A 22,008-nucleotide genomic window follows, 5' to 3' on the forward strand; every position below is an offset into this window, starting at 1 on the left:
ACATAAACTTCACCTGAACCTTCACATGAAAGCAGAAATATGTGCCATCCTTAATTCTTTCCTCTCCTTCATGCTCCTAATCCAGTCACAATGAAGTTCTCTAGATTCTACTTACTAAATATTTATTCAAAGCTACCCTCTGTCTCCTTTCTCTACCCAGGTCATGATCATCATCATCATTCCCCTTTGGGAAAGAAGACAATAGAAACCCACCATCTATTCCCCATTTAGCAACCAGAATAAGTCTTCTAAAATGAGGATTTCAAATTATTCCTCTCACCTTGAAACTCTTCAATGGCTTGCTATTTCACTCTATAAATTCTCAACTGCTTGACATGGGTTAGAAGATCCTTCAAAGTTGCCTCTGCCTTCAGCCTTATTTCCTAACACTTGTCCTCACACTGAACTTCTTCCAGATCCTGGAAAGCATTAGGAGGCCTCTTCACTTCAGGTGTTGGCACTGGCCTTCCTCATCCTCATAGAAAAGACTCTATCATTCGTTACTCCCTTCCCTATCTACCTTCAGGTTCCACACTACTCCCTTCAGGTCATTCTCAGTCTCCTAAATTGTTAGCACCCTGATATCAGGAACTTTTGTTTCAAGACACTCATCACAATAGTGTTCTGTTTGTCTCCATGACAAACATGCTGCAGGGCTTTTGCCTGATTTGTTCAGTACTCTATCTTCATTCCTAGCCCCCAGCACATAGTAGGTGCTCAGCCAATTTTTGTCAAATGGTGATTACTCACTGAAGACCTGCGAATTACTATGTTTAATTCTAACACGGTTCCTATGACATATTTAGTTACCATTTCCTGGAAAGTCCGTATAATGGAGCATTCAGATACTTCTAAACAATGCAACATTTGTGCCTATCACCAATTTTACATTCTTGACTTCTCCCCACTTTGGAGATGAACAGTAACAGGTGAGAGACATTTTATTTTAATTTTTCTTGCATTTATCATGTCACTCAACAATCACTCAATAAGTATTTATTGATACTTGTGCCAATCACTAGGTGTTGGGAATTCAGTAAGTGAATAAAATCGTCTGTTTTCATGGAGTTTGCAGTGTGTGTGTAGATAGGGTGAGATAAAGTCTGAAAGTAAGCCAACCAAAAGCTGTATAAAATATCAGACAGTAGGCCAGGTGCGGTGGCTCACGCCTGTAAGCCCAGCACTTTGGGAGGCCGAGGCGGGCGGATCACGAGGTCAGGAGATAGAGACCATCCTGGCTAACACGGTGAAACCCCGTCTCTACCGAAAATACAAAAAATTAGCCGAGCGTGGTGGCGGGCGCCTGTAGTCCCAGCTACTCAGGAGGCTGAGGCAGGAGAATGGCGTGAACCCGGGAGGCGGAGCTTGCAGTGAGCCGGGATCTCGCCACTGCACTACAGCCTGGGCGACAGACCGAGACTCCGTCTCAAAAAAAGTGCCAGAGTCAGAAAGAAGTGTGCGTTGCTCATTTTTTTTGCTTAGAGAGATTGGGAAAACTCAGAGAGTAAAACATCTGAGCAGGGACCAAGAGCAATCTGGGAGTCCGTACACGTCACAGAGAAGCGCACAAGCTTAGAAATCTTGCTTTCTAAATTCGAATCGCAGGTTGCCAGTTACACCTGCATGCGACTGAACAAGTACTTTAACCTGTCTCTTAGCTCTAATACTACAAACCTCAGGCTTGTTAAGAGAAAATGCTCCGCAAGGAATTAAACACAGAAGACTCTAACGCTGGGCCAAGACTGGGAAACGAACTCTGGAAACTCACCCTCTGCTGCCCAAGAGCATCTCCCCTCTGGCTGGATCGCAATTGGTGATTGGCTACTTAACCCGTCCTTCCTTTCCCGCCCAGCGTCCAATCCAATCCCGCCTGGCTCCGCTCGGAGACAGTTCGCCGAGTGGGCGGTGTCCATGACGTTTTATGACGTGTTGCGTCACGGTGGGCGGAAGTCGCGGCCGCTGTTTTGAAATCGGGCCGCGGGGGGTCTCTCAGGCTGGTTGCTGGTTCCAACACTGAGGCCCCACAGCCTCCTAATTCCGGGTGGACCCCTGACGGGCCTGAAGCTGCAGCCGCGCCATGTCCACCCCTCCGTTGGCAGCGTCGGGGATGGCGCCCGGGCCCTTCGCCGGGCCCCAGGCCCAGCAGGCTGCCCGGGAGGTCAACACGGCGTCGCTGTGCCGCATCGGGCAGGAGACGGTGCAGGACATAGTGTACCGCACCATGGAGATCTTCCAGCTCCTGAGGAACATGCAGGTAGGAAGGCGGGCGCGCAGGGCCAGCGAGATGCAGCTGGGAGGGAAAGGGGCGCTGGTTTCCTCGTTACCTGGGGCCGGTGGATGTCAACTGGGCTGCCCTGGGCAAACCTTAGGTGTAGGGTCACCCCCATTCACACTCAAGAGTGTCCCCAAAAGTCGGAGCTGTAGAGGTGATGTTTTTCCAGACCAGATTTCTGCATAATTGAAGCCAATTTTTTTTTAGATTCAATCGAGCTCTTTAGTTACCATGTAAACTCTTGCACCTTTCAAGGTAAAGATGGGGTCGCACTCCACTTCCCTCTTTAGGTTGCTTTAAATGTTTTTTCCAGCATTTCTTCTAGGGAGGTCCAAGGAGTTGAAGAATTTACATTATATTTTTAAAACACAGTCCTCTTTTTTTTGGCATAGTTAATATACAGTAAACTACACTCACCTAAAGTTTTGACATGTATGTGTACTGTACTGTGTATACTTGTGAAATTATCACCACAATCAAAATAGTGAACATACACATCACCCCAGAAAGTTTCTTCATACTCCTCTGACATCTTTGCTTCCTACCTTCCATCGCTAAGCAACCATTGATCTGCTTTCTGTAATCATAAATTAATTTGCATTTGCTAGAGTTTTGTGTAAATGGAGTCTACAGTATGTGGGCTTTTTTTGTCTGAGATCCTTCACTAAGCATGCATCAATAATTTCCTTTTTATTGCTGAGTAATGTTCCATTGTATCAATATATCACCATTTGCGTACCTTTTCTTCTGTTGATGGACATTTGGGTTGTTTCCACTTTTTGACTGTTATAAATAATGCTATGAACTTTTGCTGACAAATTTTTGTGTGAACATGTATGTCATTTCTCTTGGACAGATTCAGGAGTGGAATTGCTGGATCATGCAATACATGTCTGTTTAATACTTCAAGAAACTTCTCCAAAGTGGCCTGAGTCATTTTACCTCCCTATTATTGCTAGTGGGAATGTAAACATTGCTGTTTAACGGTTCTCCTTTCTCCTCATCCACACCTGTTACGTTTTGATGCTTTCCAAATACTTCTCCCAGTCTATCCTGCCTTTTTATTCTCTGAATATTATCTTTGGAAGAACAGACATTTTTAATTTTGATGGAATCCAGCTTACTGATATATTCTTTTATAGATTTTGCTTTTGGTGTCATACCTAAGAAATGTTTGCCTAACCCAAGGTGACAAAGGGTTTCTGTTTTCTTCGAGAAGTTTTGTAGTTTCAGGTTTTATATTTATGTCTACAACCTATATTTAGCTTTGTGAGTTTTTAAATATATATACATAGTGGCAGATACGGATCCAAGTTCATTGTTTTGCATTTGGATATCCAATTGTTCCAGCAGCATTTTGCTGACCCATTTTTAATGCTTGTTTATGTTACCCACTACATGTAGTAGATATTATTCTTGTTTTAAGTTGAAGATTCAGTACTTCAGAGAAATAAAGTGACTTGCCCAAACCGAGTCAGTGGTAGGGTAAATTTGAAACCAAGTTTTCAAAATCTTACAGCTCTTATTTCTGTGGTTGTCCAAAAAAGTGTTTTATTGCTTTTTTTTTCTTTTAACTGGTCAAGATTTTTTTTTTCCTCCTGATTATAAGAGTAATTCAGTTTTGTGGAAATTTTAAGACCATGTGAAATATAGTACAAAGGAAATCCAGGAGAAATTATGACATTCTTTGGCAATAATTTAAAAAAATGAATAGATTCATATCTAGAATGAATAAGGTGCGGATTAAATAATGTCTCAGAATTTAGCATATTTTAAACAATTTTTGTTCTGTTATATGCAAAGCACTGAATAATACCTAACACTTATGAAGTACTTTCCTTGGTCAGGTACACTGTTATAGGAGCAGTTTTAAGGAGTATTTTTATCCCTATTTTACAGTGAAGGAAACTGAGGCTTAACGAGAGGAAAAAATAAATTACCCAACATCACACATGAGTAACAGCTCTTCCTAGTAACCTCTTTTTAATACTAACTTGCTGTCAATGTGCATTATTAAAAGATATAATACAGGTTCATGTTTACACAGAAAGAACTAAGCTTTTTCAAAAAACAAGTGTTTTATCAATAACTAGATTACATGTGGACCTGCATTCAAAGCCAACCTTTTTTTTTTTTTCAGTTTTTTTGTCTGTAAGTTTATTCCATGCAAAATAATCCTCTCCAATTTTACTGAGGTGGCTGACCACGTCCACGACCAAATCCGCCTCTAAACTGGAATTCGGTTCCTGACCCAGCCCCAGCCTCGGCTTTCTTGCCGGCACGAGGGGACATGGGCACTCCGTCTGTAGGTATGTCTGTCGGCGTCCCCTCTTGTGAGTTTGCAGGTTGCTCACCCTCCAGACCTTTAGGCCGAGGCCTGCCAGTCTCTGGATGGCTACGGCACAGGGTGGCAGGATGAAGGTAATCACGGAGATACCGGATTCCCTCATTGGTAAGGTACCAGTAGAAATGTCTCCAGGCAAACTGTTCCTTCACGTAGCCTCAGGACTTGAGAGACTGCAGGGCCTTCATGACATGAAGGTTGGACACATTCTTGTCTGCCAGCTCCGGGTGCTTAGGCATGTGGAATCCTTCTTGGCCACCATGACTCCCTTCTTAAAAAGGAGTTCATAGGCTGGGCGCAGTGGCTCACGCATGTACCTAGCACTTTGAGAGGCCAAAGTGGGCGGATCACGAGGTCAGGAATTCGAGACCAGCCTAGCCAACAAGGTGAAATCCCATCTCTACTAAAAATACAAAAATTAGCTGGGCGTGGAGGCACGCGCCTGTAATTCCAGCTGCTCAGGAGGCTGGGGCAGGAGAATCGCTTGAACCCGGGAGGCGGAGGTTGCAGTGAGGCCTGGGCGGCAGAGCGAGACTCTGTCTCAAAAAAAGGAGTTCATAAATAGCAATCGTTTCTTCTTAAGTTTCAACATTTTGGCGGCTGTAGGATCTAGGGCCCAAAGCCAGCTTTTGAGGAACTATGATAATTATATGTATGTTTTTCATTTTATGAAATCTGTGGTTATTCATCTAAGACCCTTTGGGGCCTATCAATTATGGCTGAAAAGATAACAATGGGCTCCTTCATTTCCAAAAACTAGAAGAGGTGATAGAAACAGGATATTCTTAACTACATATAACCTAGTGATTTGTTAATACATTTTTAGCATTCACATTTTTAAATAATCCTCTGTATTATTGATCTATGAGAGTAAACTGCTGTGAATACAGACCGCTAAGAATTTTTCTAAGCGTTTGTTTTAAAGAAGTGGTTCCTGATATACACTAGATGTCCGTTAGCCACTTGAGAGTCTGATGAAAACTGTGAGCTCTCTTCAGAGAAAAATACACATACACATGCATTTTGAAAATTTCAGGGGTTAAAAGGAAGATTTAGGGATACTGCCCAAGTATCCTGAAATCTCAGATTAAGAGTCCTTGTGGAAGATACCATTGCTTTTGTTTTGTTTATTATTCTTTGAATCTTTAATTTTTTAAATACATAGTACATTCAAAACTCAGGAATAGAAAAGGACAGTGCAGTGAACATTTTCCCTCCCATTCCTATCTCTTACACTGTGTACCTAACTCCTCCCCACAGGCAGTGACTGTGAGTGATTCTTCCAATTTTTGTGTATCTTTCCAGATATTCTCTGCATATTAAGCAAATGTTTATGTATATTGTTTCATTTTCCCCTTTTTTGCACAGATAATAGCATATTATACATAATCATTTTGTACCTTGCTTTTTTCAGTTGATATATTCTGGAATTTATTCATATCTGTATAGAAAATACTCCCTTTTCCTTTTTATAGTGTATAGTTCACACTGTGTGGAAATACAGTAATTTATTAAACCAGTTCTCTAGTGAGGGAATTTGGCTGTTTTTCATTTTTCCCTGTTAGGCTGCAGCAAATAACCTCCTACACAAATTTGCACGTATACCTGTAGGATACGTTTTTAGAAATAGCTATGTGCTTTTGTAATTAGATACATTTCAATGAATTGTCCTCCACAGAGATTGTACTAATTTATGCTATGGCCTAAGACCAGCACAGTGAGTTATATCTTTTTTTGATCTTTGATCACTTGATAGGTGAAAATTCTACTTTACATTTCTCCTAGTTTGACTGAGTTTGAACATCCCTTAAAATATTTGAATCATTTATATTTTTTTCCTGTTAAATGCTTGTTCACTTATTGTTTACCCATTTGTTTGTCTTTTTTACCTATCGTAATTGTAGGATTTAGCTATTTACATACTAGAGAAACCTGTTCTGTGTGATACAACTTGCAGTTATTTTTTTTCCCAGTCTTTTACCTTTTGGCTCTGCTAATGGTAGTTTTGCCATGCATTTTTTTTTTAAGAAGTTGCATGTATTAGTCTTTTAGGACTTCTAGGCTTTATGCCTAGTTAGAAAGGTCTTCCCCACTCAAATTAGAATTCTATAATTTTTTAAATTTCAGTCTTTACATTTAAAACTGTGATTCTTATGGAATTTATTCTATAAAATATGAGGTCTGGGCCTAGCCCTAACTTTTTCAGTGTTCACTGAATAATTCACTTGCTTCTTCCATTGATTTCAGGTAGCTTTTATATAAGTGAATTTGTTTCTGGATGTTCTATTCTATTCCACGTAGCTGCCTATCTTTTATGTATTAATGCAAAACATTCTTATAATTTGTCAGGATGTATAATGTGTTTACACTTATTTTTTCAGAATTTCCCTGGCTATTCTTGCTTATTTTTCCACATGTATTTTAGAATCAGCTTATTCTAAGAAAAAGCCTGTTAGCATTTTTATTAGGATCATTCAGCCTAGAAAGACTTGACATCGCTATGATGTTGACTCTTACTAACCAAAAACATGGAGTATTCTTTTTCTGTTTTCCTATAAGGTATCTTAAGTTTTCATTTTTATCTTGAGATTTTAAAAGTTTTCTTCTAGATATTTTATCTTTTCTGTTGCCATTGTAAATGGGGTCTTCTTTTCCCATGTTTTTGTTTGTGTTAGAGATGAAAGCAGAGCTATTGCTTTCTCTTTGGACCTACTTCCTTATGGAATTCTTTTATTTTTAGTAGCACTTTATCATATTATTTGTAGATAGATTATGATGCTTTCTTTTTAATGTTCCAACATTTTTTTTTCTCTTTCTTCTCTAATTGCATTGGCTAGTGCTTCCAGAACAGTGTTCACTTATAGAATTAGGGTCTTAGTAGACATCCTTTTCTGTTTCTGACCTTAGTTGGAATGCTTCTAATGATTCCACGTTAATCATGGTGCTGACTTTTTAACTGAAATAAATGTATGTTATCACACATTGAGGATTTTTTATTGAGTTTTATATTGATTTTTAAAATGGATGTTGAATTTAGTTGAATGCCTTCTTAGTGTCTCTGGATATGGATCATGTATTTATGGGTTTTCATCCACACTCATGAGTGAGGTGGTTATTGGTGAGCTTTTCAGCTGAACAGCTACACCACGGTATATACCAAGGGATCTTAGACATTTTTACCGCGTATACTCTGTGCTATGGAAACCTTGTCTCTCTCATGTTTACTGCTGTATCCCAGCTTCTAAAACAGTGCCGACCCATGAAAGGTGTGTGGTATTTCTTTTTAATGATTTAGTAAATTAAGTTGGTAAGTTCGGATATTAGATTTAACATCTAATATCTTTCTAAGTCAGTAAATTTGGGAAGCATGATTCTTTGCACTTCAAAAGGATTTTTGTTTTCTTTATGACAGTATTTATTAAGAGTTCTTTTACAGAATACATCTTAATAAATTTTAAGTATAGATTTATGGGAAAATAACTCAGTAAAGTAAAATAATTCACACTGTATTTTAAAGCCTTCTGTGTGTGTGTACTATACTAAATATGGTAATACAAACTTAAGTTCCAGTCTTTACTAAGTAGAAAATATGGGCAAAGTATTAAACCTCATTATGCCATAATAAAGATACAGAGTGCTGTTCTAGGCAAGACATAATCATCACGCTCCTTTTTGTCACCTAAACAACAAAGGAAGGATCCACTTAAACTTTTCTCTGAATTTCTAGTTAGTGTCTGTGGAATTTCATAAACTGAGAGTTCATGAGGAGAAAGCTTACATTGTACTGAGAAATGAACCCTTAATGCCTTTCTCCTTTAAAATGTTTTGACTAGTTCAGCCTTTGATATTTTATCACATTTCTTTGAGACATTGTAGAGTGTTTTAATGCTTGAGAATTTCTGAAAATCCTAATAATATCACACCTCAAATAATTTGAGGAGATCCATCTCCTTAACTCATAAACCATAACATTACAGGAAATTTAGAAGTATGAGAAAAGAAGAAAATAAATTATTGAAGCCTATTTATTTTACACATCTTTTATCAACTACATATAGGGCTTTCCAATCTTTTTTCATGTTTCTGGTTTTAATCATTATATGTCCTGTTTGTTTTTCACTCCAAACATTGTATCATGCTTTTTTTTTTTTTTTTTTTTTTTGGCATTCCTACCTCATGTGTTTAAAAAATGCAAACTGAGGCTTAGAAAGACTGGACTGATTGCCTAGCTATTAGATAGTGGATAGTTCCTTTGTTTTTAAATCACCTGATTCAAATCCGCAAATAGGTATACATGTGAATTCCTACAATTAAAATGCCTGAATACTAGAAAATGTGGTACTCTATAAATATTATTGATTCAAGTATTAGGGTGATGCCACAGATCAAATTGTGGGAATAAAATATTCTATGGCTGTACAGAGAAAGATTTTGTTCATGAGTTTCAGCAATGCCCAAGTACATATTTAGTTATAAATTCTAAATAAATAGTAGTCGATTTTTGTTTACGTCTTTTTTTGTTATTTCAATATATACTTTTCTTCTCTTGATAAAATTCCTGAATTAAAAATAATATCTAAGACAGAGTTATGATCATAGCAGTTACTTGTAATAATTTATTAATGGTGTTCAAGTATAGGTGGCACCCATAGCTCCTGCTATTGATTTTTTAAAGTAAAATTTTAAATGACAGGTTTATATTTTAATGTGTGCTTTTAAGCATCTTAATTATCTTATCAGAGTTAAGGTATTTTGAGAATATTTTTGCAACACCTGCCATATGTTCTTCATTTTCTTCCACTAGAATATCTTAAGATTCACTTTTTTGTGTGTGTTTTTAACTGTACATTGTTTTTAACTTCTTGGTTGAGGTCAGCAGCATGCTGCATTTATATAATAGTAACATTAAAATTGTACATTCTTTTTAAAGTTACACTTCAAAAATTAAAGGGGAAAAAGTATTTCAAGTCAGGGTTTATCACAAAGTTTTTCTAGGTCTGTTTTATAGCAGTGAAAGAGTATGCCAAGTTGTTAATAAATGGGCATGCATTACTCTTACATTCTTAAAATTGAACTTGATCGGTTGTGAGGGACAGCTTACATCTAGGCATTGCCTAAAAGTTGTTTCTGTTTGTTGGCTTTACTTATAGAAAATCTTGATTTTTTTTCATTACTTTATATTTTTATTCTTTATTTTTCCTGATAAGCTGCCAAATGGTGTCACTTACCACACTGGAACATATCAAGACCGGTTAACAAAGCTACAGGATAATCTTCGCCAACTTTCAGTTCTCTTCAGGAAGCTGAGATTGGTATATGACAAATGCAATGAAAACTGTGGTGGGATGGATCCCATTCCAGTCGAGGTAATTTTTTGTGATAGAGGGAGGATGAATATAAGGTGTGAATTAGTGTCAAGACAGTTACTCTTTTTTCTCTCTCTCTTGTTTTAGCAATATTTCCAGGTTTTGAATTTTATTGGTTTTCCTTGGGCCACAGAAGATGAAAATGTGATATATATGCATAAAATACTACTATATTTTTACATTAATAATTTCATGTAGACTTTGACAGGCTTATAGTAATTTTTGTTGTTAGGAAGAAATAGTTTTCTGTGGCAATTTTTATTACTGTCAGTGTCTCCTTTTAATTAAGTCAGTGATATTTTTAGTAGGAATTTTAATAGTATATACTTTTAAGGTGGTTTTCATGAAGTACTTTACAGATAAAATATTATTTTTATTATTCTTAATTTAGATTTTATATTTGGCCCAGTGGAATCACTGTATTTTAAAAAATGTACTCTCTATATTTCATCTTGGGTCCCACCTATTTAGTTAATGAGATATACATTTCTATAAGTAACCCTTTCCTGTTGACAAATTATTTCTCTGCAACCAAAGGAAGCTGGTAAAAGATGACCAGAGAAAAATTAAACTGCAAAAATGCCTAAAAAGAAGGGGTCAGAGATGTGGGAGAAAGATCAGAAATGTGGCCTGCATTGTCAGATGCTGCAGAGAAGTCGAGGAAAATCAGGAATTAAAACTGTCCAGTAGATTTTGCTAGACGAAAATTGTTGGTATATTTGAGTAGAGCTTCAGTGAAATGGTAGCAGCACGAAGTCTGATCGCAGTCGGGTGAAGATTAAGCAGGAAATAAGAAGCTGGAGCCAGCAAGTGGATATCAGTCTTTCAAGAAGCTTTGAAAAAAATAAGAGAGGAAAGCAGTAGATGAAAGGAGAGATGAAATCGAAGGTTTGCAAGGGGAAGAGGAGCTTCCCCCCAAATAGAAGAGACAGGAACATGTTAGAATAATAAAGGAAGAAAGCTGTAGGGAGAGGTTGGGAGAAGGGTGTATAAATAATGAAGACAGGAGGGCAGTCAGGCCACAGGGATGGAGACTAATCGTCTTCAGGAGGAAGGACAGCTCTGCATTGAGAGAGAGAAAACAAAGAAAAGGAGAATGTAGACATGGGTGAGTTTATATATGTCCCAAGAATTTTAAGAAGTTTTATCAAGTGAATCCTAGTTTTACCAGTCATTTACCTTTGGCCTATTCCTGCATTGGTAATGCACAATAGTAGAGGCTAGGTGATTCCTGAAGTCTGTCCCACTTATGAGGTAAATTCCATCACTAACCGTGCATACTTAATTATGATTCTGCTAGAAGTTTCATTGCTATATAAATTTGTTTCTCCTACAAAGAAAAAGTTCTCACAACTGAAAAAACTTAAGACATCTAGAAGTTTGCATAGACTCTGAAGTTTTAGTTTGCAAGTTAATGACATTTTTATCATACAGATCCGTGAAGTTCTTTTCTTTTTATTACAGATGAAGGAAAGCCTGTTTTATCTATCTCAATAGACTACAAATCTCTTAGGGGCAGGAATCACATCTTGTTTGGCATTAGTTTTATAGTGTTTCATAATTAAATATTTGCTAATTGAATGAGTAGGGTTTTTTTAAATTTTCATTTTATTTTACTTTATTTTATTTTTTGTTACTTCTCCCATCTTCCTGCTGGAAGTATTGTTTAGTTATACATGACAACCAATGTTATAAAGGCTGTTTTGCAAAAGGAACCTGAAAGGGTATTGTGTAGAATGCATTGAAATGGTCAACTATTAAAGCTCTTATTTCAGGCTATCACCTGAATTGAAATTTATTTTTATACAAATAAAACTATAAAAATTGACTTTAATCTGATATATTCTCTATACCAGTGATTAGAAAACTTGAATTATATTTTTGACTTTCAATTTTTGTTAATCATTCCCAGCAACTTATTCCATATGTGGAAGAAGATGGCTCAAAGAATGATGATCGGGCTGGCCCACCTCGTTTTGCTAGTGAAGAGAGGCGAGAAATTGCTGAAGTAAATAAAGTGAGTTGTTAGTTTTTACATTTTATGTTTTAGAGTTATTGATAAAAATTACTAGGGAGTCTGATGTAACTCCAAAACATAATTTGAATTATCAAATTGCATGAAGTCGTTTCTGCGGCAAACTTAACCTATTTAGAATACAGCGAAGAACTGAAAGGTAAGCAGAAATGCTGTCCGAATAGTCAGAAGAGAAATTGCAAAATTCATTTGATAAAGCTCTTAGAAGAGCTCCTTAGATAGTCACAATCCATCTACTTTTTTCTTTTCTAGGCAGAATTCTATCTTTCTAGCTTATAGCATTTTTGGAGCAGCAAATGATAAAAATTTACAAATATGAAATGTGAATGTCTCAACACCTGAATAAAAAATTTAGAGAACTATCCCAGCATTATTCTACTCCATCCCCACCAAAAGCTTCTAACTGGAATGTATTTATCACTGAATACTTTCAGAAGTTCGGAAGATAATGTTCAAATAGTTCTTGTGAAACAGAGAGAAATAGGGAAAGGTGTCCGTTCATTCTGTGGTGGAAATGTGGCCCCAGCTTAGCAAAATATACCGGAGATAGCACAGTGAATAAAACTATCAGCTTCCCTCTTTCACTGACAAATATAGATTGCCCCTTCCTGAAATTCTTAATTCTAATTAAAAGAACTCACCAGTGTATTAATAATCCACCACAAGCCAAAGAGTCTTCTGAGTTATATGAAGATTTTGTAGTTCAATTTGTATGTATAATACATGATGTCAGTAGACTACCTTGGAAAAAGATTTTCTCACATGTCAAAAAGACATCAGATAAAATTCAATACTGTTGCTGATTCAAAGGACACTTAAAACTATTAGCAAGACAGTGGTTTTTTTTTTTTTTTCCTTATCTTTTTCTTTTAGATAAATAGCCAACATTTTTCATAAGGTGAAATATAGAAGTATCCTTATTAAAGGATACTTCTTAAAGGATTAAATACTCCCTAGTAATTTCACAAGCATGAAATAAGATGCTTTATACCACTATGTTTAATATTATTTTAGAAGTTATAGCCAGTACAAAAAGACAGTGGATAAATGACAGTTGGGAAACAGGAGTTATTATGTATGAGCTTGTTAGAATGATCAAAGAAACTCAACTGATGAACAACTAGTCTATAAGAGTTCCGTAAAAGGGTCTAAGACAGGACTGATACCATGCTCTTATAATGCTGTAAACCTGTTAGATTATAAGATTCTATTGACTCTTATAACAATTAATATTTAGTAGATAGGAATTATGTCAATCATGTGTGTGAATAAACTTATTAAGATACATAAAGGAAGCTTTGAATGATTAAAAGAACATATAAAGTTCTTGGATGAGCAATACATATTATAAAAACACCAGTCTTGATTACCTCACAGTTTTAATACAGTAACAATCCAAATCCTAATAAGAAAGCATGCAAAAATAATAGGATTGTAGTGCAATACAAATCAATAAACAGATCCAGATAAAACCCAAATGGGATTTTTTTCTTGAAAGTATACAAAAATATCAAAAAAAAGTTGATAAGTATGACTAATAAAGCAGAATTCTTAGCTTCAAAAATTAAACTGTAATATGAAGCATATTATACAAACAGTAATTAGGTGTGTAATACTGGCACAAGAATAGGCAGATTAGTAAAATAATCTAGCCAGAAAAACAGCCTTCTCATTGTACATGAGAATTTAATATGACAGAAGAGGGCTTGTGTGAAAAATTAGTCTTTAGAAATAGAAACTTTGGGGGCGAAATTAAGCTAGCTTTTTACATTACACCATATATCAAAATGAATTTCAGAGTTGAAAATAAGACCTGCAAAACAAAATATTGGATAATTTTTTAAGTATTTTAAAACTCAGAAGAAAGGAAAAAGATGGATAGATTTTATAAAATAAAATTTCGCAACTTTTTTAGAAGGTGAAATACATATTTAGGAAACTATTTCCAAAAAATCTGATTGTAATGAATGACAATCATAATAAAAAACTCACAGTAAAAAATTGGTAGAGGGTGAGGAAGAGATTGGGGACTTTTAGTTTAGATCTTGAAAAATAACTGGTATTTGATAGTCTAGATATATGAGACATTCATTTATTAAGATGTGTTATATGTTTCTGTTGATAAAATATGTATTACCTCAATAAATGTGTTCTGCTTATTTTTCTCTAATACGGATTCTTTTATAAAATATAATTAAATATGTATATAAATAAAACACCATTATAATAATAACTTTGGTTTCAGAGTACCACATGTGTAACTAATGTAAATATAGTTTGTTCTGTACCATAGAGGATTTTATAATATTTTGTAAAAAATAAAGTTGTACAAATTCAGAAAGACACTTTTTCTAAATTTACATTTCTCTTCAATTTTCATGGTTTCTCTTTTTTCCCAATATGATAACTTAGAAATAACGTGTCTTTGACTTTTAAAAGTTCTCTTTTATAATCAAAATATGGTAATTCTTTGGCAGCATGTAACCAAAAAAATTCTTACTAGCTACTGACATAGAGTTTTGTGGATGTTAAGTAAAGGAGATAATTGAAACAAGGATGTGATGTATACAAGGGCTTCTCTCTCCACATGAGGATTTAGCTCTCTGCAGCCTCTCTCTCCTGGACCGACCTACATAATTGTTTCCCTCAAACCTTTCAGTGCAGTTATATCATATTTGGGATTCAGTAAATAATCTGTGTCATATAATTATGGCTTCATAAGTATTGTTTATTGCTAAACCACATAGTAAACTAGGGTCACATTTCCTTGGTTGAATAATGTTTTGTTTTTCTGAAGTTAATTCTTACCTCTTTAATTTTCTAAAATTTTAGTTAGTTTTTTGTGCATCTCAGTACGATTTTCTAATTTTCCACAGACAGAATCATTAGACAGTTTTGTGGTTCTTATCCCACCCTCCCAAGTTTTCTTTGGTCTTATAGGTCTGGATGGAATGCTGGCTAGGCCTGCTTTTTAGCTCTGGGACTTTCCTTCACCTCTTCTGTTGGTTTCACTATTTCTTCAGCTCATGTCTTCCTCTTTCTTGGTTTTCTTCCTTGTTGGTAATGTGCATACATCAGTGACTTCTTTAGAAGGAATGCAGACACTTAAATTTTGAGTCCTTACATATTTGTCCAGTTCATAGTTTGGCTGGCTATAAAATTCTATGTTGTAAGTTACGTTTCCTCAGAAATTTGAAGGCATTCTATAATCTAGTGTAGGGTTTGGCAGACTTTTTCTTTAAACGACTAGATAGTCAATCTTTTAACCATTCCTCTAGTTTTCATCCCCAGGGCTCAGCTAGTGCCTCTGAGATGGTCTGTGTCTGTGGTTCTCCATGGTGGATCAGGCCTATTCTCAGTGGCATCCCTCTTGCATGCCCAGGCCTTCTCTGAGTCACTGACCACTTCCTCTTTACTTTTCATCTTAAAATTTACCTTGCATCTGCTGTTGTGTCCTTTCTAATCACTTTTCCCTGCATCAGTTTATAGCTTTTTTTATTCCTCTCCTGCCACACACTCAGTGGATAGACAATGTTTCTGAAAGTTTGTGTATGCTTATGGAATAAAAGTATTTTAAATTTTTTTCCCCATTTTTACTTGTGACATTGAGATCTCTTCCTTTGATTAAATGACTTGGATCTGTTCTAAGTGCTTTTAACTTCAGTATAAAACATGTTTTAGTTAACGTGATATCAAACTGATGGGTTATTACAAAGAGAAAAGAATCAGCTTAGGTGTTTTAAATAAACCAGGTTTAAAGCTAAACTCTATTTCTGTGGGAATTGCTTTTTAAAAGACAAGTTAGAGGGAAAGTACCTTCTTGAGTATCATGGGGAAGAACTCATTTGATGACCTCATAACTCTCTTTGTATGAATTCTCCTATCTATATTTTGAGAAAGCACTGAAGGATTAGGTGGTGGGCAGAGGGAAAAGATGGGAGAGGGCTAACATTTGGTTAACTTAAATTTAAATCACAAATAGAGAAGGAAGAAGAGAATAAAATTAACTGCTAAAAAGCAAACAAGTAGTTTTTTTTTTTTTTTTGGTTGTTTTTTACCAAAAGGGGTTTTTAATTCATTCCTTTAAAAAAATTATAAATGTGAATTAAATGTAGCATATTCTGTTAATAGAATAATCTTATGTACAGTTAACACTAGCTACTGACATAGAGTTTTGTGGTTTTAAGTAAAGGATATAATTGATACAAGGATATGATGTATAAAAGGACTTTCTCCACATGAGAATTTAGCTCTCTACAGCCTGTCTCTTCTGGACCCACCTGTATAATTGTTTCCCTCAAACAATGTATTTCATTCTTTTCCTTCAACTTATTTAAGCTCTGTGTCTCCATTCTAGAATATAAGATTACAATATATGATTAAAATGTTTAATTTTTAAAATATTGAGCTCATGATCCATTTATATATATATAATTTTTTTTTTTTTTTTTTTTTTTTTGAGACAAAATCTCACTCTGTCACCCAGGCTGGAGTGCAGTGGCACGATCTTGGCTCACTGCAACCTCTGCCTCCTGGGTTCAAGCGATTCTCCTGCCTCAGCCTCCTGAGTAGCTGGGATTACAGGCATGCATCACCATGCCCAGCTAATTTTTTTGTGTTTTTAGTAGTAATGGGATTTCACCATGTAGGTCAGGCTGCTCTCAAACTCTTGACATCATGATCCACCCGCCTCAGCCTCCCAAAGTGCTGGGATTACAGGCCTGAGCCACTGCACCCGGCTGATACATCTTTTTTTTTTCTTAATGGCACACACACCTGAGGGTGTTTCTCATAGTGAAAACTGGCTATAGATGATAATGTCCTGATCTGATTATTTAATCACATAGATGCTATTAAAAATAAACAGTTCATTGATTGATTTGACAACTATTTATAAATAACTACATTCATAAACTTAAGTTTTTGTCTGTCAATTATGTTAATCCATATTCTTATGTAAATATAGGTTTGCTTTTTTTTAGTTCATGCAGTTAGTAGGTGATAGATTTTTAAAGTTCACAGAATCTTAGCTAGTAACACTAAAACACTGAAAATACTTCTTACCTATTATGGTGTGGAGTATAAAAATGAATAGTTTTTAATAATGGCCATTATTAAATATCTTTTTTTATACGAAGAGGAGTTATTTAAACAAAAAAAATTTTGAAATGATTGCCAATAATTTTTGTTTACTTGCATATTTTTTTTCCATTCTTGTAGGTTTGGGGAGAAGCTTTTTGATTTGGCGTTTGTTATTTTTTCTTCAAACATGAAAATATTTAAATACTTGTGTGCCTGCTCTCTGCCAGGCATTGTCCTCAGTACCAGAATTTCTTCCATGAACCAGCTGGATGTGTTATCTGCTATATACTCATTTCACATGAGTGGACAAGTTTCTTCTTGGAGAACATAAGACTCCAGTGGAAACAAAGCAGCACTTGTTTCATGTTCCCATTTCATGTTTTAATGAATATTTACAGAAACAAAAGCATTGTGCCATATTTTTAATACATTGGCATTTGGTCATATTAAATAACTAAGTTGCTTTATAGAGCTGTGTAATCTGTAATAAAATTATATTCTTTGCATTCAATTAAAAATATTCAGAATTTTATTACAATGCATATCTTTTTTGTTCTATATAAGCTACATAAAATAAGTAGATTTATATACCCCTCAGTTGACCCTCACTTAGTCATTTTCAAAACATTATCGTATCATTGTGTACCTGAAATTGTGCAGAAGAACATACTGATAGTGTGTTTACTATTTAGTCCTTATGGTCTGTCTGGTTTCTAACAATGCAAAAACCACCAATAACTATCCTGATGCCATGAAACTTTGAGGCACACGGTTTGTAGTCAGTATTTGATGTAAATCATCATAAGACAATATGGCTGGTTTTAATAGTCAAATTCGTGGTTTATTTAAATACTTTCATTTTCTCTTAATATATCCTGGAATCCTTAAGCTGAATACCCAAATAAAGGATGGATACTTGTTTGAGACCACATTTTTTAGGTGCAGGGGTGTCCAATCTTTTGACTTCCCTGGGCCACATTGTAAGAAGAGTTGTTTTGGGCCACACATAAACTATACTAACATTAATGATAGCTGATAAGCCCCCCAAAAAAATCTCATAATGTTTTAAGAAAGCTTACGAATTTGTATTGGGCTACACTCACAGACGATCGGGGCCACATGTGGCCTGCGGGCCACAGTTGGACAAGCTTGCTTTGGGGGCATCAGAATGAGTTTTATTTTGCTTAAGGCTATTTTCTTGATGGGAAAATGAAATTGAAAAAGATAGTAGGTAGTATTTACTACAAGATTGACATAATTGAGTCCATGCATTTAGAAAGTAAAGCATTTTTTGTCAAATGTCACAGCTTTTGTGTGAATATTAAATTACATGGTATGAGTTAGCATAAACATTTTTTAAGTATTTAGTCTACTTACACATTCACCTGTTAATGTACGAAATTGGGCACAGCTGATGGATTTTGAGAATAGCAGCTGTCAACCTCTGTTAAAATCAATCAGTGGCAAGATATATATATTAAATCCTATATTGTGTCATGAAAATTTATTTACAGTTTAGCCGCTAATAAGCATAAGTGTCAGGTTTGTTGTTGATCATTTTTATGACATGTTTTGACTCTGGATATTTTATTTGTATGCTAATTTTTTAAATTTAAAACATTGTGACATCTTTGAGAAATGCTATCCCAAGAGCCTTATATGTTAATTATTTAAAAATTTTCTATTCCCTAGTGTTGAATATTATCTTGAAAATACCCTACACATTCTAGTTCTTACTTTTTTAAAAAACAATTATGAGGCTTAAATTAAAAAGAGTACCAGAATGTATGTTTCCAAATGAGGATTCTTGAAAGTAGTCTTATTGGTAGGTTATGCATTTATTTCAATGGTGAAACCATTGTGATAGCCAGCTGCAAGCCCTGAGTTGATATTGATTATAAAGTCTCTTTTTAACCACCCAGATGACCAATTGTCATCTTACATATGGGTATGCAGAAAGTACAACTGGCAGAGACCTTAGATTTTATAATCCAATTACATAAACGAGAAAACCGAGGAGAGGGAATTTGTCTAAGATCAAATAGCAAGTTAGAGGCAAAGTTGGAACTGGGACTGAGATTGCCAGCCTCCCAATATAGCACTTTTATATTCCTCTGTTTTGCTGCTACTCTTGATTGCTGGCAGAAGTGTTGGTTTCTTGGTCTCTGTGATGAAAAAGACTTTATAGGCTTGGTTATTCTTCATCTTTCCCAGCAATTTGAATCAATTTTGTTAGATGTGTACAACCACTTAAATAACAGACTATCACATACTCATGATAACAGAATATAGAAGATAGGTCATCTGAAAACTTGTACAAGGGAGACTCACTAAAAATACCAGCAGTTTCTGTTTCCCGAAGACTGTTAGAGTGAGCTTTAGAGTCAAGCCCTGTGTACTGTATAGTCATGTTTTTCTCTGACTGCATCGTGCTAGTTCTCTTTTCAAATGTGAATTAAATTTAGTTATGAAAGATTATTAAAGTCTCTGTAAATTGATTTTCTATTTTCCAATAAGAGTTTCTTGGGCTTTCCTTTTAGCCACCTATTTCTTGTTACTTCCCTAACTCTGAATAGAAGCAATACAAGCAACTTCATTTTAATTTGCTTTTTAATGAAATCAAAATTAAGATTTTTAGGCCTCTTTTTAATAAGCATACACTAATTTATCTAGAGGTTGTCTAATATAGTGTCTTAAAATTAAACATATTATCTCCAAATGTAATGTTTCCAAGGGGTTATTGAATAATAGTGATTATTATTATAACCAGTAAACACTCTGACCAGAAGTTCTCTATTTCTATCTTGTTTTATCTAAGCAGACATTTACCACATAGGATTTGAAGAAAGAATGTTTAAAAAGAAGTTTACAAATCTTAGTCAAGTAGAATCCAAGTATAGAGATACAGAGACACATGCCGTGCACATTTCAGGCATTCAGCAAATCTTAGTAGAAAAGATTGCATTGGGTGCTCTGCCATTTGTCTTCAGTTTTTAGAATTAGAAGGAGATTGCAATTCATGCTACAGGCAAACAGTGATTTCTGCCACACTTTTGAAAGACTGATTGCATGAGGCATTGTATTTTTATTATATTTTATTTTCTATGTCAACAGTTTACATTTTGTGCCTACCAGTAACATTTGTTGAATGTTTACTTATGTGTCAGGCACAATTCTAATACTTGACATGAATCAGATCATTTAATCTTCATAACAACTCTTATGAGGTAGGTTCAATTATTATTTCCATTTTTCTGACGTGGAAACTAAAGTACAGGGAGGTTAAAAAAGTAGGTCAGTGTTATAAGTTTCATAGTGAAGGATCTGGCTGGGTGTGGTGGCTCAAGACTGTAATCCCAGCACATTGGGAGGCCAAGACGGGCAGATCGCTTGAAGTCAGAAGACCAGCCTGGCCAACGTGGCAAAACTTCATCTCTACTAAAAATACAAAAAAACTAGCTGGGCGTGGTGGTGGACGCCTGTAATTCCAGCTACTTGGGAGCCTGAGGCAGGAGAATCGCTGGAATCCATGAGGCTGAGGTTGCAGTGAGCCAAGATTGTGCCACTGCACTGCAGCCTGGGGGGAAAAAAATCATAGTGAAGGATCTGAACAACGTCCAGAGATCTGGCTCTAGAGTATGGGCTCTTGACCATTAGGTTATACTGCCCCTTAGAAAACCTGTATGCTTATGTTTTAAAACAAATAAATGTTTAGCTGATTTATTTATTTATTTATGGTGGAGGTGGAAGAGTAAGCAGGGCCTGGGGCGGGCCTGGAGCCATAGACCTCTGCAGGCTGAATTTTTAGAATTCAGGATCCCTGTCAGCGAATATTTAAGGCCAGAAGAGGGTTGAGACCATCTGCCTTATAGGGTTATTTAGCTCAATTTCTGTCTGGATCATTACAGTCCTAACTTACGACATTTTAATCTTCTAACTTCATGGTCTATATTTCCTGAAACATTTTTGATAAATTCTTTTGTTTCTACAGAAACTCAAACAGAAGAATCAACAGCTGAAGCAAATTATGGATCAATTACGAAATCTCATCTGGGATATAAATGCCATGTTGGCAATGAGGAACTAAGCTGATATTTAAATTTCCTGCTTTACACATGTTATACCGTTGTTTTTTTCCCTCAAGTATTTTTTTCCCTGTGAAGAAGGTTATTTATCTGCTTTTATTTTAGTCACTAAAAGTTTGTATTTTTACATTGTGATTTTTACATTAAAATATTCATTAACTTTTTTTAGTGCTATTAATCTTATGAAAGATTATTGTAATAAATTTTGATGGGGTCTGTATTTTGGTTAATCTTCATGAATTGAATAATTGTTTTTTTAAAGCAAAATAAAGCTTTTTAAATAAGTTTTTAAATTTGATTAATGGATTTACTCATTCCAATAAACCTTTTAGAAGAAAATAAAATATTTAAATATTTCTGCAGATAAAAGTATCAAATACAGTCAGTCTGTATACAAATTAAAATTAAAGATATGTTACCATTTCAGCTCAAGTTTTTAAATTCAGTTTTATTGCCAAGCCAATTAAAATGTATATTTCTATGAATAGATGAAAATTTATCTTTAACATATTCTTCAAGTGTTTGGTCTTAAGTGATCTGTCTCTAAAAGGAGAGAAACTAATGATCTAAGGACAACACAAATTGAAATCACACCTGTGTGCTTATCTGCTCTAAGCTAAGAAGCAATCACCTAATTTTTTAGGTATACCCTGAAGTAATCATAAGTGTGTTTTGGAAACAGTACATGTGTAGGGATTTTAAATGAGATACTTCTATATGACAGGTGATTTTTTTTTTTTTTTTTTTTTGGCCTGTAGTCAATCCTGTTTAGGTCTCCCTGTGGGAGCTGATCTCTCATATTACAAATAATATATTCTCAAATA

The 22,008-nt window shown here is 35.3% G+C and overlaps 1 protein-coding gene across 2 annotated transcripts; it reads left to right on the top strand.

The window, feature by feature from the left end:
• The first annotated feature begins 1,918 nt into the window (after positions 1-1,918).
• Positions 1,919-21,477, top strand: MED30 (mediator complex subunit 30). Of its 2 annotated transcripts, none has more exons than XM_033202548.1 (4): positions 1,919-2,254; positions 9,824-9,982; positions 11,895-11,999; positions 21,091-21,477. In XM_033202548.1, the coding sequence occupies exons 1-4, from the start codon at positions 2,078-2,080 to the stop codon at positions 21,184-21,186; spliced, it is 537 nt and encodes a 178-aa protein (XP_033058439.1). In that variant the 5' UTR covers positions 1,919-2,077; the 3' UTR covers positions 21,187-21,477. The 2 variants fall into 2 exon arrangements, with proteins under 2 accessions (XP_033058439.1, XP_033058441.1); XM_033202550.1 differs by lacking the exon at positions 21,091-21,477 and adding an exon at positions 17,238-18,140.
• Positions 21,478-22,008: the final 531 nt, after the last annotated feature.

This window comes from Trachypithecus francoisi, unplaced genomic scaffold, assembly GCF_009764315.1.
Source record: "Trachypithecus francoisi isolate TF-2019V2 unplaced genomic scaffold, Tfra_2.0 Lachesis_group7, whole genome shotgun sequence".
NCBI lineage: Eukaryota > Metazoa > Chordata > Mammalia > Primates > Cercopithecidae > Trachypithecus > Trachypithecus francoisi.